At 41.0% G+C, this 16,816-nt stretch overlaps 2 protein-coding genes across 5 annotated transcripts in view; one reads left to right on the forward strand and one right to left on the reverse strand.

Annotated features, from left to right (window-relative positions):
- si:ch211-51h4.2 (uncharacterized) overlaps positions 1-2,418 on the forward strand; it is a 78,144-nt gene extending 75,726 nt beyond the window's left edge. Inside the window, exon 18 of one of the 2 annotated variants that reach the window (XM_063891504.1) lies at positions 377-2,418. In XM_063891504.1, coding sequence (XP_063747574.1) covers positions 377-587 — 211 coding nt within the window. In that variant the 3' untranslated portion in view covers positions 588-2,418. The remainder of the gene's footprint in view (positions 1-376) is intronic. The other variant, XM_063891503.1, reaches the window with a different exon arrangement.
- The window catches only part of tbl1xr1a (TBL1X/Y related 1a), a 40,871-nt gene continuing 26,462 nt past the window's right edge, over positions 2,408-16,816 (reverse strand). For 2 of the 3 annotated variants that reach the window (XM_063891506.1, XM_063891505.1), the window contains 14 exons: positions 14,880-14,979; positions 12,577-12,722; positions 11,695-11,920; positions 11,465-11,597; positions 10,891-11,032; positions 10,134-10,197; positions 9,077-9,174; positions 8,904-8,964; positions 8,700-8,821; positions 8,199-8,273; positions 7,497-7,624; positions 6,893-7,058; positions 5,544-5,645; positions 2,408-5,464 (listed from right to left, as the gene is read on the reverse strand). In XM_063891506.1, the coding sequence (XP_063747576.1) occupies positions 5,438-5,464; positions 5,544-5,645; positions 6,893-7,058; positions 7,497-7,624; positions 8,199-8,273; positions 8,700-8,821; positions 8,904-8,964; positions 9,077-9,174; positions 10,134-10,197; positions 10,891-11,032; positions 11,465-11,597; positions 11,695-11,920; positions 12,577-12,722; positions 14,880-14,937 (1,548 nt within the window). In that variant the 5' untranslated portion in view covers positions 14,938-14,979 and the 3' untranslated portion in view covers positions 2,408-5,437. Of the gene's footprint in view, positions 5,465-5,543; positions 5,646-6,892; positions 7,059-7,492; positions 7,625-8,198; positions 8,274-8,699; positions 8,822-8,903; positions 8,965-9,076; positions 9,175-10,133; positions 10,198-10,890; positions 11,033-11,464; positions 11,598-11,694; positions 11,921-12,576; positions 12,723-14,879; positions 14,980-16,816 lie in introns of those variants that run through there. The other variant, XM_063891507.1, reaches the window with a different exon arrangement.

Genomic DNA, 16,816 nt, shown 5'->3' on the forward strand with positions numbered 1-16,816 from the left:
TCTCTTTAAGTAGGTAAACTTCCTTTGACAGCTCAATGTATTGCTAAAATGTTTTGGTATTAATTGTAAGGAAATAAAATCATGTTAGGGAAAATAGAGAAGTGTTTATATGTCCCTTCCAATAAATTAATTCCAGTAAAGTTAAACTGTAGAAAGCAAACAAAAAGTTAGCAGCAATCAAAGCTGAATACATTTCATCTAAATGGAGCTTCCAAATAAGTCAATATAAAAGAAATGGAGTCATATTTTTTTCAGGATACCAAGAAATAATGCAGCTGTAAGACTTTCTATAATAAAACCTTATACTTAAAATAAATCAAAACAATGATTTCATATGATGCTTAGCTCTCTCTCCCACCCCCTTCTCCCCCCTCAGACACCTGGCAGTCCCCCTGCCAGTGGGTGAGTGTGTGTTCAGCCTCAGCTGGCTGCTACCCACCTACTTCCTGTTTGCGGTAACCTACGACGTCCTGCAGACGGTGGCGGACGTTGCTCACTACATCGCTGTGTACAGCCACAGTCAGGACACCCCCCCACACAATGTGACGGGGGGGCTGACAGCAGCCAACGCCTCCATCCTGCTCTGAGGAGGAGGAGATGATGGAAGAGATGATGGAGGAGATGGTGAAGTGCCAAAAAATCTGAAGCTTCGCAACAAGTGCTTTTATATGATATGATATGATATACAATTTCTTGTTTTTGACGGCGTCTTTGGGGCCATATTTTGTGTTTTTGCACTATCCCATAGTAACTTTTCAAACATGCTTTATATATGATGACAAAGCAGAGTGAGTTTTACACATTTGTAAATATGACATGTGTTTTAATGAAGTTATATTACACTGTAGGTTGAATCATTGGCAGAAGAGAGAATAAAAAAGCATTTATTTAAACGCAAATGAATGTTACAATGCTTAGTTTATTTATTCATATGAAACTATTCAATTCAACCACTATATATATATATATATATATATTAGATATTTAGCGTTTTGAATCACGCTCATCTTTTATGCTTAAACCACATGGTACGGCTTGAATCGACATGCATTGCAGAATTTTGCACTGCAGATAATACCGCCTCAGTGTAGGAAAACCACTAACGTTTGTGGATTGGAGCCGTATGTAGTGGGAAAGTGGCATTCGTCACAAAAAAAGTTTTAGCGACAGTATTCCTAAACTTTCCTGCACAATGCACCATTTTTATACTGGCAGTCACTGCGATTGTTCTACACTCCACATGAGTTACACTGAGGAATAAAGTTATTATTTCTCTCTATTTATCCTCCCCTCTCACCCCTCAACACGCCTTGATATCAAGTAAGAAAACCAGGTGATCTATAAAAGTGACATAATTATTTTTTACTGCAAAAGGAGGTTTTTTTATTCCGGCTATAGCAAATGTTCCCAGGCCAATAACGGTTGTGAGCCAATAGGGTTTGGGAACCTGTGCTCTGGGTAACTGCACTGACAAAACTGAAACGTTAACTGTAATTAAATACATTATTTATATACACCTTATTGTATTAGTTTAGTTCAAAGCAATAATTTTGTAAATTAAAAAATAATGTTTTTATTCAAACTTAATATTGTTGCTTTGAACTAACGTAATACAGCGTACAGTGTATTCTGTGGAATGGTCATCCAGCAACATAAAGTCCAGTTTCATTTTGGTTTTCATCTGCAGCCTCTTCACTTTATGCTTCTCAGCTCTAGAGCGATTACACATAGCCAGTATTTCCGGGTAAAGTGTAATTGCTATTACGTTGCATAGCGTCACCAGCTCTTCCTTTACTTGCCCAATAACCTTTTTTCAAGCTTTTGAATGAACTTGTATTCAGTTATAACAGTTGTTCAGAGAAAATAACTATTTATACGTCATAGAATTACTCTCACAGCCTGAACGGTAGACAGGTCTGCGCTGAAAGTCCATAGGGTGTTAAATAATCATTCTAATTTGAATTAGGAGAGCTTACATTAGGACCCACCGGAACAACTAAGATCTAAGTGTTTGAACCTGAGGTGGGTGATGAAGCAGGGTTACATAAAGTGAATTGATAATAATAAATCATTTATCATTCTAATTAATAATCAAACATATTAGATTACGGTCTGCAGTCCACTCTGCTTACAGTACACACAGGGATGTTTCAGTTAGGAGAGAAAGCCCAGATTGTTGCAACTTCCGTTTGCATTACAAAATGAAGAGCAACAATATTCCTGGAGTTTTAGGAACTCATTGAGAATAAAGCATGCCTCTTTAGTTTCATTGTGTCACTAGCATGAGGGACGTTCAAGCTGTCATTCAATGTTTTATTGGTCATATTCTTTGTGTTTTTACATGAATAAAACACTGACTACACGTTGTTGGTTCAGCATTTGTACACACACAATAAAAACACACAACTCTTATCAAAATATACTTTATTCTGGACTTTTGTTCCACTGATCTGAGTTAAAATGATAACAGATGGATGTGATGGAAACATGGGGGAGACGCTGGCCACTGATGTTCTGCTGACGCGGCTATGATAAAGGCTGACACAGCAACTTTGGCCACCCGACTTAACTGTGGCACAGACCGGAGGAGATATTTTCAGAACTGTTGGCTCAAGTGCTCTAAGGGGAGGACAAACGATGTAGTACAGGACTCTGAGTATGAACACATTACGAGAAATGTCCAATTTAAAATGACTTGAATTGTTGTCCAAATGAGTTTCAGAAGCACATCCTAGTGGCAGAATTGTATGTGTTAGGTGTAATTAAAACTTCTGTCACTAAAGCTCAAATTGAATTACATTGTAGGTTCAAATCCGATTCAAATGTAAGATTACTTCAACATTTCATGATGATTCTGGAGGATTTGAGATGGTTTTTTCGGTGAAATATCACCAGAGAATAAATATTGTTCGGCTCTGCCAGAGGTTTAGGACATTTTAGTACAGGAAAAATATATTTCTAATAATCGGATCTGGAGACAAAAAGCCAATTAGAAATTTCCCTTTAAAATTGCACAGAAAAATAGTTTCAACATAAAAGTTTACTTGATCAAATAAGACACATACGAAAGTCCATATTCAACCAATGGAATTACATCTGCTTCCAGAGCGACCCTCTCAGTGACAGTAGCGAAAATAAAAGGGGAACCAGAAAATGTCCCTAGAGTCTTTGCTTGATTGAAAAATTACAATTTTATTCAATTTAAAGAGTAACTTTTTTTCTGAATTGTCTTCTCTGTAGGCCGTCGTTTTCTGGGACAGAGCTTCTTCAGAAAAATGTCCAAGCAAAAAAGAAAAGTAAAACATTTCTTTATTAAACATAGACACATTTAGTGGTAATCTGCTCCCGGGACACGTGTTCCGCAGCAAGGTGCCTTCAGAGGGACCGCTCAGGGTTTACTATTTGAAATAGCATCAAAGTAAACAAAACCAAAAAAACGTATAGAACATGAAAATTAACACCGCCAATAAATCATCAGTTCACATTTTGTTTTCAAATCTACAAAGAAATTACAAAAATGTAACTTTAAATTTGTCTTTAAAAGAGTATAAAATGTGTTGTCAGTAAGGAACCTCGGAGAGAACCGTGAGCAGAGCCGAGAGTGTGAGGGCAGAGTGAGGCATATACATTGAATGCACCGCTCCACATGGTCTGGTTTGAATTTGTTTACATCTTTAATGTCCTCCAACGTGAATGCAGTGCCGTTATTCCCCCACAGTTTAACAAGTAGCTGTATATCGAAAAATATAATGTCCAAATATTGCTGGGATCTGCTTCTGAGCTTGATTGTGGAAAGCAACCTCGTGCCGGTGCGAATCTCAGGAAGTCATTTTGAATGTTTGAGTGTGAAGGCAGCTCAGTCACACTGAAGCCCCCCTCCCCTCCATGGGTGTGCGTGGTTGTGTTAATAAAACAGTTTAATGTAGTTATACAAGTCTTGGAGGCAGAGCTGTTCCACTAAAACCTTCAACAGGGCAGAGCCAAGGAACACTTTTCCCAGAGTTCATAGCCACGTCTAGATAGTATTCTCTTCAGAGCTGAAAACCCACACAATAAGTCACATTTGATTGGATAATAAACATTTCTGAGACACTGCTGCTGCAACGTCTGTCATAGTATCTTGAGTATTTTTGCTGCGTTCACACAGAGATGTTCAGAGTGATTTGACCGATATTTACCAGCCAACGGTATAACACGGTTGATGTATCCCCCTTGCTTGTAATTCATATCTGAAATAATGATGACCACCACTAAAAACTGTCAGAAAACCGTCAAACTTGTCACCAAAAATAATCGCGAAAACTCGCCCTTTCTGCCAATCCAAAGTTAATTTCAACGTTAACTTGAGGTGTAAGGCATCAGATAATTAAAGTAGAAACTATGAACCATTTGGGAGCCTTTGTTTTCACACTACGATACAAAGTGTGTGAACGCTGCCAATCGGATAAAGAGCTGAGCTTGAGTCCAGCTTCTTTTACTCACTATTCTTTGGCTCTACCCTCTGTGGTTTGAGAATCTGCAAAAACATCCTCCCTTCCCAGCAAACATCAGGGTAAACATGATTTGAGGCCTGAATCCAATTAGGTAAAAAGATCAGCTGGAATCCTACTGGCTGAGGACGGTAGGTGACATACGGTTGCAAAAACATTGAGATGAGTGGAGGTGAGCTTCCAATTCAAACGTGTGAGTCCAGAGAGAAGCATCTAGATCAGAGCGTGCACAGAGGAGCTGTTCTTAAAGCTTCTAGAGGGAGGAACACATGAGCTACTGCATTCTGATTCAACCGTATGACCCGTGTGTGTGTGTGTGTGTGTGTGTAAAAGTAAACTGTTTGGTGTGTGCGTGTCCTTCTCCAATTCAGGAACCTCTGAGCTGACCAGCCTGTCCCCCCCCACCCCCACCCCGAAGATAAAAAATATAAAAACATTGAAACAAGAGATCTGAAATTTAAAAAAACTAAGTGCCATCCTATTTTATGGTGGAGGAGTTTGATATGTCTGCACGATGAGATCCAACGAGTAACAAAGATCAACACTTTTTTCATTGTTTTTCATTTTGATGACGATGAGCGATGGTTTAAGATCAAAAAAAGCAAAATAGCTTCCAAATTTTGGTACATATACGGATCTGTAACTTTTTTTTGTCTATCAGTTTTTTTTCTTTTTTCACTGCGTCCCTTCTGCATCTCTGTGAGAGTCCGCACAGATAAGAGAGGGGGCCCGTCTGTCTGTCCGCCCGTGTCCCTCCGTCTGTCTGTCCGTCTGCTCATCCCTGTCTGGACCTGCTGTGTGGGGCTGCTTCCTGTTCCCGTTTCCTGCTTCCTGTCTGTCGGTGGGCGGGGCCGTAAGCGAGAGCAGTTGACAGGGCGAGGGCAGGGACAGTCATTTGGCTATGTACACATTCATGGTCGGTCCATGGCTTCCAACAAACAGCGGCGCTATTTCCGAAGGTCTAGTACACACACCTGGGAGACAGGAGGACAGGGGTCAGAGCGCGGGACAGATCAGAACTTTCAGATTAAATGCTGGAGGGAGTATACTCACAGATCCGTCTGATGCGCTGGCTCCCACTTTGTCTCCCGCTGCGTTCCAGCAAACCTCAAAGATCCCCCCCGTCCCTCTGTAGCTGTGGACTAAAGCGCCCGTCTGCACAAACAGACAAACAGACATGATTTAATAGAACTGCCTTTTTATTTTACTCTTATTGTTGTATTTTGAACACAATGATGTACAGTATTCCATTTCAGAGAATGTCAAATGAAATACTGTACGGAAAAAAATCAGTGTGTTGTTTTAATGAAGATGTTAAGCATTCATCCGTTTGCATTTGTATTTATCATCCTGTGCAGGATTTAATTGCATTCTGTTTTTAGCTCATGTTATTCTATATTACATATATATAGTTACACATATTCTTGCACTATTTTATTTATATGCTGTTTCTATTGGCAATATTTTTACTGTTTTATATATTTATATATATATATATACATTTATGTTGCATTGTTGGAGGAGCCTGGGACAGTTTTTCATTGCCATAACGACCGAATAAAACCTGGACTCTGAATCTTTTAAAGACAAGAATAACAAACGCAGCTGGAGGCTTAGGACTGCAGAATTCAGGTGTTCGCCCACTAGGGGGCAGCAATCGTATGTGTAACTGAAAGCCAACACTCACTCAGAAATGTGTAATTAAGAAAATGCTGACTATGGATTGATGGATTCAGGATGGATGACAGCTGAGTCCCAGCAGCAATGTCAACAGTTGATGGTGAAAAGCTGAACAGAGCTGAGGGAACTCCACAACCTCTCAATGAGTTACACATTCAAGCCATTGTTGTAAAAAAAGAAAAAGGATTTCATAGGTGCAGCTTTTAAGTATATATTTGTATCTAGTGGATATAAAAACATGATGTAGCCACTGGATTTGATTTTTTGCATTTTATCTATGGCATTTATTTTAGTTTGAATAATAAAAAATTGAATTTCATTTTCATTTACTTTTAATTAGTGTTTATATATTTGGGTTCCTCTACGTAAAGCTGCATATTTGGCCAAATTCATAAATAAAGACAATTTAAATTGAATCAAAAGAGAGGGGACAGTGAATAACTCGTTTTTGTTTCCACAACCCAAACAGTAATAGTATACTGCTGGCTCTTTAATGACTGAATGTCCATCTATAGAAGTGTTGAGTGCATCTTATAAAGCCGAACCTGTTTAAGGGTTTTCAGTTAAAAGTGTGCCATGTTTGCCCGTACAGTGGGATGTCACTATAGAAACACCTTCCATCAGCAGCTGCAGGCAGACCTATAGGTAACGTTCCCCATGACTTTCAATGGAAGTGCATTATTGCTGTTGAAGCTGCACAGCTGGGCCCTCCTCCTCTGTACCTGTGTATTCCAGATGTGCACGCATTTGTCGAAGGAGCCGCTGGCCAGATGGCGCCCGTCAGGGCTGAAGGCCACGCTGTAGACGGGCTCCTGGTGCTTAGTCAGCGTGTGAATGCAGATGCCTCTCTCCACGTCCCAAAGACGGACCGTGGAGTCAAACGATGCACTGTGGACATAAGGGGGGGGGGGGGAGAGCTCAGGACACGCTTTCAAACATGTTTTAGGTCACTGGGTTTCACTGAGACCTTTTGATTATCTGCAATGTTTGAACCAGAACATTAATATTGCTATTTGAAATGCCTTTTTATTGGATGTTTGTTTACATAGTATGTACCTGGCTTCAAAAAAGAAATAAGAGATAAACATATTAATATACAATTCAACAAGAACACTGACCACTGAATGCATCCTTTTTTTGTTCTTTCTTTTTCCAATATTTTATTAAACGTTAATAAAATATTGGAAAATAATAACTCGATTTAAATGTAGACGTTTCTTATACTCCTTACTTTCAGTAAAGCAGACAGGGGCATGAATAACTACAGTTACACCTCTGCTGAGTGGCTAACTAACCAGCTTGGCATCCTGACGCTGTGACTCTCACCTGGCTAGCATGAGGTTAGCGCTGGGGTTGTTGGTTCCAGGCCCGGTTGGACTCCACTTGATGGTGTAGATCTCTTTACTGTGGGCCTGCAGGTCATGGACACACGAGTCCTGCTTCATACTCCAGATCTGGAAGAGAGGAAAAACACATTAATAAATATATCATTCACTTGAATTGATCATTAAATGACACTATTCATTTATCAAAAAGTGGGGCCAGGGAAATTACTTTAAAAAGAACTTACAGATACTTGTCAAAATACATTTGTGTTGTTGTGTAATGAAATGGTATATCATATTACATGGAGAGGCTAGGTTCTTGGTTACTCCAGCTGAACGTTAGAAAGACGTATACAACATAATTATAAATGTATGCAGAGAAGAAAGAAATCTGTGGTATGAAAGACATTTCTCAACAAGCTGTGCATGGTGTGGTTAAACTCCGCAAAGAATTCAAATTCACTTTCATATTCACTGAAATTACATTGATTTATAGCTCATTGTGAAACCTGTCACTCACATCTGAACAGACATTTAGGAACGACATGTTAAACAGCAGGCGAGACGGATGCCCTTCCCAGAATCCCCAGTCATCATGAACACATCATTACTTTCTTTATGACTCAGCACTTTCAGGTCAGAGGCAGAGAGTGATTTTGATCACACCAGAAGTTCAATATTTCACCATGGCTTCAGCGCTCACCTTCAACGTCATGTCGTCTGAGCAGGAGGCCAGCAGGTTACCTGTGGGATCCCACTTGATTGCATTTACTTCATTCTGCAGAGAGAAGAGAGTGGGTTTGAGATGTGTGTGTGGTGTGTTTGTGTCTCCAGGGACACCATCAGAAATGAACACGTAACTGTTTATACAAAACAAGTGATTTATGTTAACTTAAGATGCTATTTAATGCTGAAGAATATGATCAAGACAGCAGAGACCGAGTACTCCACACTGGAAAAAACAAACCAAGCGTTGACTTAAATGCATTAAGTCAATGTTCCACATCCTTTCATTAAGTTAGTTGTGGTATTTTATATTTAAACTTAATATTATTACTTTTAACTAACCTATAGTATTACAATTATGTGGAATCTCTTGACATAATACATTTAATCTAAGTCAACGTTTCAGTTTTTATAGTTAAGTGAACAAAGACCTTTCATAGGATGCACGCGCGCACACACACACACACACAGCACTCACTGTGTGTCCCTGGAATGTTTTGATGGGCCTGTCCTGTCCCAGTTTACACACGTGGATGCACATGTCTGTGCTGCAGGAGGCGAACGTGTTGTTGCTCTGCCAGTCCACGTCTAGTGCCGGAGCTGTGAGAGTTAGAGGACGGACGTTAGCGAGGTCCAAACACAGCGGGAACATTGTGAGTGACAGGAAGTGAGGCTGCTGTACCTGAATGGAAGGGAAACTGTTGTTTGGCTTCTCCTGTGTGGGCATCCCATATGATTGTTGTCTGGCAGGACACATGCACATGTTCAGTTAGAGCTAACAGGGACTACACAGCACACACACACATGAGAAATAAGGCTGCAAGTTAAATATTTACTCAACACGTCCTGCTTTACCTTGTCTACTCCTGCACTCAGGATAAAATTGCCTTTTTTATTCCACTTTAGGGCAAAGATGGGACCTTTGTGCTGGCCCAGTGTGCTGGCCAGGTTCCCTGTGGAGCAACACAGGAGGGGAGGAAACAGTTAGTATCACGTGTGGAACAACAAGACATTTAATCCAAAAGCCTCATTTAAGACAAGCTGTGACAAAATTGTCTGCGCCAAAAAATCAGCTAGAAAAATATATACCATTATTATTCTATAAGCTTTGCTGTTTACTCTTTTAAGCAACTGTAGTCCTAATCTTCACCACCACATCAACATACATTTTCAGAATTGCTATCCATTAAATGCCAGGTTGTTTTGATGAATACTATTGTTCACAGCACTGGATGTTTTAATGATAAGCAACAACATTGCATTTCATGCATGTTTATTTTTTGTGCAGGAAACCAGGGGGAAAATGCCTGTAAATGGCCCATAGTGCAAACATAACAGCACCGCTCTGGTGGATATGTGATCAGACAGTATTTGAGGCGGTGCTCCATTATGAAGAGAGAAAAGAGTCCCTTCCCATATGCCGAAGGGCGCGAGGTAGAGAGCTGTGATTATGAATATTATTACAGTGACATTCTGAAAACTGTTGGCACTTTGAAAATGCTCATCCAGTGACAGAGGTCTATCAGTAGGGGAACTGTATGTGTAATACAACAATGCAGAATGTCTTTGAGGCCCTGGTTGTCTGTTTTTTGGCTACATAGGTTATTAAACCCCTATTTTTTGGAGCTGAAATTGAATTTTCCAAAATAAAAACAAACAGCCCCACCATAATGTATTCAATATGCACATCCAAAATGATCAAACTAACTGAAAAGGCAAAAATGTCCCAAGGGTTAAGTCTAAATTATTGGCAATATGCAAACCTGCCTCTAGGTGGCAGCATTGTTCAATAAACAGAGCCATGGAGCACTCGGGCTGCATCACACACTTAAACTCTTGATTACATTTTGGCCCAAACATCTGCTTTTGCTCTTTTTCTGAGATAATAGTGAATAAAGGAAAGTCATCTCACCATCCTTCGTCCATATTCTGGCAAAACCGTCATAGGAGCCTGTTGCTAACAGCGTGCCCTCGCTCTGCAGAGAGAGAAAGCTAAGTTAAAGTGTGTGTCAGAGTGAGTGTGTGTGTATGTGTGTGTATGTGTGTATGTGTGTGTGTGTGTGTGTGTGTGTGTGTGTGTGTGTGTGTGTGTGTGTGTGTGTGTGTGTGTGTGTGTGTGTGTGTGTGTGTGTGTGACTGTGTGTGTCTAAGTTTGTTTCATACAGCTGTCTGAACTGTGTTTTACAGTTGCAGAAACAGCTCCTCTCCTTAATTTTTTTCAGGCTGTCTGAAGAATTTAAGGGGAGGTCTGTGTTTTCCATCAGCTGGACGCTTTCCAGGAAATATTTGTCTCTGCCCTTGGCTCACTTTTACAATCCACTGGCAGAACTGAAGGAAAATTCCTCTCTGATCATCTCCCGCTGTTAGAGCTCATCAACAGTAAAGGAGCTCAGGGAGTCCCTATGGGAGGAGGCTCTGGGTTAAATTTGCCTGTCTGCTGCTGACAGGACTGTACATGCCCTAACATTAAGGCAGTGTTTGTCTTTATATTTCCTAAGTGTTCAAATGTTTAACACAAGTAGAAATTAAGCAAATAGAAACTTGCATAATGGCTTTGGAGCAGCATGACAACATAGGAAATCGCATTTAAAAAAACACTTCTGCCATGATTGCAACTGCACCCCCGCATGGTGACCCACATGTTACACTGTGTGTGTCAGCACGCTTACATTCCAGTCTAGCGAGGTGACGTCTTTGTTGCTGGGGACGTCCTGCCCCCCCTCTCGTATGCAGTGTCTCAGCACCAGCTGTGTGGAGCTGCTCGTACTGTTCTCACTCAGGTTCCAGATGCGAGCCGTCGAGTCCCCAGACCTGGCACACACACACACACACACACACACAGAAAATTGAGATATCACACGGAAGCTGGGCACAGGCGGAAATCATCCTCACAATGTCGATTACACATATTTCATCATGATTTACAGAACAATCTAACAGATGTCTCTCAAAGTTAACTGTGTTCAACTTTAATGCATTACTTTAGCAAACTTCAAATGTGTACAGAAGTAGCTCCTTTTATTAGCTTTGAATAACAATTACTTCAAAATCATACATTAAGACAACTGCAAAAGACTCTAAAAGATGATATTATCATACCAAGATTCTCTGAAATCTGGTTAGTTAACAGCAAATAAACTCTAGAGCCGTTGTAACATCACGTCCTGTGCTGTATAATGAAGGGAGGGAAAGGACCTGTTGATGTTGATACAGAGTGAGTGTCATTGAGAGGAGGTGACTCACCCTGAGGCCAGCAGGTCGCTGACGGGGTTCCAGGCACAGATGAAGACCTCTGACTCGTGGCCCCTCAAGACCATGGCCTTGTTCTGAGGGATCTCCACATCTCCGTCCACCTCCATCAGGTCTGCATGGTTATCTAAGCACAGAGACACATGAATGTTTAGAGAATACACATCAAACCAAGATGACATCACTCGCCACATCCTTCATCTCTTTGTAAACATTGCACTCACTAGCTAAGGCATGGGCTCCGTTCTCCTCCCCGTTGGCAGTATTCTCTCCGTTCTTGGCGTTGCCGGCGATGCTGCCTCCGGTGGCCGAGGTCGGGGCTGAAGCGGCTGCCTGCTGCTGCGCCATCTTATCCCTGTAGGCCTGCTGCCGCGTCTGAACAACGTCCGGCATCACGGCGTCAATCAGAGACAGAGACTCTATGGGCCGCCCGTCAAATAATGTGCCGTCCTACAGAGAGGGGGAATAAAAAGTTAAGGAGGAGAGGTGACAAGTAGAAGAGAGAGCAGAGGGGAAAGGAGACAGAAAGAAAGAAAAGAAAGACGGAAAGGAAAGGATAGAAAAGGAGGAATGGGAAAATATGGGAGGGTAGGATAGGGGATGGCAAGGGATAAAAGACAAGGAGATGAAAAGGGAGACAGTATCAGAAACAAGGAAGAGAAAGGACACAAGGAGAGAAGACGAGGACACAAGGAATGAAGGAGGGAGAAGAAGAGAAGAAAGGGGAGGTGAAAGGAGATAAGGAGAGAAAAGGTGACAATAATGTAATAAAGTGAGAAGAGGAGAGACGGTGAAGAGTTGAAAATATAGGGAACGAGACAAGGAGAGGAGGAGGAGGAAGAGAACATATGGGAGAGGAAAAGTGGCAAGGAAAGTGGACAAGAGAAGAGGAGAAAAGGACAGTATAAGAGACAAGTACGGAAGAGCAAGGAGGGGAGAGGATATTAGGAGAAGAGGAGACGAGATAGGAGGGATAAATTCAAGGAGACGAGAAGGGAGGAGAAAGGATGAATGGGAAAGGATGGGAAGGGATAAGAGGAGACACGGAGAGGGGATAGGGAGTGTAGAGGAGAAGGAAGCGGAGTGTTCCCGTGGTGCTGTCTCACCTCATTGATGCTGACTTCAGCCTCCACGTACTGCAGGCCCTTCTGGATGATGCTGATGAGGGCAGCAGGGGGAACCAGAGCTCCATTGATGTTGGACTGGCTGATGTGACTCTCTATACCAAAAGTGAACGCCGAGTGGGAGAACCCTGGAGAGGAGAGGAGGTATTTCATCTCATACTGTACCAAACAGTAAATAGCATTTCCCTCATGAGTTATTTAGGGACTATACTTTAAGTTTTATCCACTGCCATCTTGATCCTTGCACACCAACCCTACCAACCTTTTTTTTCTATTCATACTCTCCTTGTACATGTCAGAGGTTTATATTTCCCCCCTGGTATAGACTACACTACCCACCACTATAAAAACGGGGGTGCAAACAAGCTGATACGGATTTGCTGCGGTTATGATGTCATAACCGAAATGTGGGCTGGCTTTACATTGAACTCCTAGCAACGTCCCGCCCACGTGAAACGTCCCAACCTATCGTCCCCCATATACAGTCGCGAGCTGCAGGAGGGACTTAAGAGTTGTTGTTTATATAATATATATAATGTCACTGTTCTAGTTGTAAACACTGAGAAGGGTTTGAGAAACAAATAAACCTTCACAGAGGAGAGAGAGCTGCATGACGCTCCAAAGGGGCATGGCCACATTCAGCTAAGCTCAAATTTAAAGCTACAGTCACAGATTCAGCACTTCAGGAACAGGGCTGAAATAGAGGGGGATGAGGCATGCTGCAACGGGAGATCTGTTTGTATTTTGAGCAAAACACTTCACACACATATTCTGTACAGATATGGCCCTACAATATATTTTGTAAATTGTGTGATTGTTTTTTTTTTTTTTTGGAACTTGGGTGTAATATTAAGCTGTCTTTGGCTCTTTGTGCTGTACAAATGAAAAAAGTCTGCTGTATTATTACTCATGACAGCCGAAGTATTTGTTCATGTAAAAACACATTCCAGAAGTTCACCAACATATAGTAATCGTGTTCATTATTGATGCGACTATTCAAATATTTATAATAAACAAACAGGATCTTTGTGTTAAATGAAAAGGCCTGTGATTATTTTACACACCACTTCTGTGTTACAATAAAAGATGAAACAAGAATGTAAACGTGACAGGGTGTTTTTGATTTATGCAAGTCGTCTATGCCAAAACTGTATGATGTAATAAATGATACGAGGCAAGGGACGTTAAGTTTCACACAGTAAACTTTCATCGACACACGTGAGAGTGGCAGCTCCTCTGCAATGATACAGAGTTACAGAGCTCAGCTCAGTTGATAAAGGGTCAGAGTCACAAAGGGCAGGAAGTCGGGATTTATTAGTGACCAGTGACACATTTAACAGACTCAAGTTTTTCCATCTGTCAGAAAAGCCCCATCAGGTCACCAAGGTCAGTGTTTCTCATTACTGTCTTTACCACAGCTCTTAGTGTAAATGCAGTCTATGCATTTATGATTAAGTAAGTAGTGGATAACCCCCTCACTATATCCCACTGTACACACACTGCAGACAGACAGTGGTGTGTGTAGCGCTGTTCTCTCTTCACTCTACATGATCCTTTCATACACCAAGCTGACCCGCACACACTGTGTTGTGCCACCAAGTTGCCTAATAATCAACATGCAGCTTGATGAAATAATGTGTGGTACAATACAAATACAAATAAACTTTTGTTTTAATAAAATATGTGGAATAGCACTACTAGAAAAATATTTAGTCTGGTTTAATGAACAATCTAAAGTCATGTTCCCAGCATATTATCTTTACGGTTTGGTTGTTTTTTACTAAAAGTCAGGAATTGCTTCTCATCACTTCGGTGAAACAAATGTTAGATTACCAAAGGTCAAACCAAGTTCATATTGTTCTTTACAAACAATTAGGACCTCATAATCATTCAAATAAAAAGCCTTTAACAGAGTTGTTGACCATTCAGAACCACCGTACATGCACAGAACCTCAAACCAGCACAGAGCCCTTTTCCACAAACACAGTGAAGAACACAGAGATGCGTAACTGTGTGAAAATGATGGCAGGCGTAGTAGACCAGCTTGGAATTGGGAACAGAAGTTTCCGGGCTAATCACGCTAATGCGTGCTGATTATTTTGACATTTAATCATTCCATTATGTGTGACAAGGTATCAAAGCAAACACTACATTTAGAAATAATGAAGATCAGATTGACATCGGATGTAACATCTGATTAGAAAGAAAGCTAACCACTAATGAAAGTTGTTTCATAATTAATCAGCAACATGTAATGACATTTGAGGACTGATTATGATAAGTACCTGACTCCTGTAGGTATCTGTAGACCAGGAAGTTGACCTCATCACTGCTAATGCTCATCTTTACTCCTGTTACACCATGAGGTCAGCACGCACACACAGCCTGGAACACAGAGAGAGATTCAGTCAGTCATTTACACTCTGCTCTATTCACGTAACACACACAATACATGAGACTGCCAATAAGACAGTTAAAATGCATGTGGATCTCGGAGCAGCACCTAGAATAAGGCCTTTTGAAAACATATACATCATTTCTGATAATTACAATTTAATTTCACTACAAAAATATCCCAGTTATGTCTAGTTAAGGTTTATTTCAGTTAGGTTGTTCTTCTGAAAATATATAAATGTAGTACAGTATGTGTATTCTGCTGAAAAGTCAGATAGAAAGGAATTGTTTTGACAATTAAATACAGATATTATAATAAATCAGATAATTAACTAATTAAAGTAGCAATCCATCAACTAAACAAATGAAACGGGTGATAAATCAGCAGAAAGGTAACACTTCCTGTGCTATGACTTTGCTTTGGCTGTGTTTTCATGAACTACAACTTTAAAGCCTTACTGAGAGCAAGAGAGCTGATCCCAAATAAGGACCAGCTGATTATTCTCCCATGAGAACATCATGCCTTGAGCTCTGAATCTGTAGATAGAGACTTTCGGAGCATTTAATGGCATTTAAGTGGATGAAGGGCTTTCATGGGTACGGGGAACTATAGCTTAAAATTTATTTCCCAGGATGTTAGATTTTCTTGGTCTGGCCAAGCAAAACACTTAGCATGACCTTGTGAACTCTGGCCTTTGCCAGAATGTCTAACCCAGGAGGGCAGGGGGTGGGGGCGTATTCAATGTCAAACTGGTAACAAGCATTTCCTGTTCAACAGACTGTGACACGGTGATGCTATCATCGTAGGCACTATAATCTAGTCGAGCTACAACAACAACAACTCCACGCTAGAGCTGGAGCCGCTTACATCAGCTCCACAGAGAATAATGGAGCCCCGGCATAGCTCTTTGGGGACATTTCCCTGACCCAGGAGACCGCAGGAGGAGAGCTCATGTTGTTCTCCGCCATGTTGGTTCAGCGACACTTATCAGTGCCTGGCCAAGTCACTGCCTGGTGAAATAACGGTCCCACCCCCTTTCCAGTAAAATTCAAATCGGGAAGAGGCGAAAAATATAGTTTTATCATGCCTTAAGCTGCTATGTCATGCTTTGCACATAAAACAACAAAAAAGATCCAAACTGAAGATTTAATTTACTTTTTCATGGAAAAAAGCAGTGAAAGAAAGGATGTGGGGCTTCAGCCTCCACAGAGAGGAAGATAATCATAACCAACGTGTACGTCTGTACAATGAGCATAATGTAAAAATTAAACCAGTAGTTTTAAAAGTCGAAGTATGAGATGTAGATTCTTTATTAAAATATAAAAACACTGACAAGCCAAGAAAATCCCTGTGTACATTTTGCCTGTGTCTGCTTCTCATCCACCAACAGACTGACAGGACATCGATCCCTTATTTCATTTTATTAAACCGACGGCTCTAATCGATCACTGATGTCATTATGTAATTGTTTGCCTGACTGGCTATCGTAATTGGGCTTCTTGCAGATAAAAAATACACAGTAACTTTTTGGATCGGGTTGGCAAAAATATCAGAATCTGTATTTACTGCCAGTTAATGACCGTGAAGGTTTTCATCCAAAAAGGGGCGTGGCCGTGCCAGAGGGAGGGAAAGTACCCTGATTAGTTGCTCTCATGTACACAGCAAGCGGACAACAATATACAAACAACTGCAGAGGACGATTTCAGCTCAGGAGTAACTTAATCAAATTAGGAAACACCACTCAAAAGGAAGCTCAGTGGGCTACATTTGTTGATGATGAAATGAACCACAGGCATAGCAGACTTACTGTGCTTTATATTGGACCGG

This window comes from Eleginops maclovinus, chromosome 9 (assembly GCF_036324505.1).
Source record: "Eleginops maclovinus isolate JMC-PN-2008 ecotype Puerto Natales chromosome 9, JC_Emac_rtc_rv5, whole genome shotgun sequence".
NCBI lineage: Eukaryota > Metazoa > Chordata > Actinopteri > Perciformes > Eleginopidae > Eleginops > Eleginops maclovinus.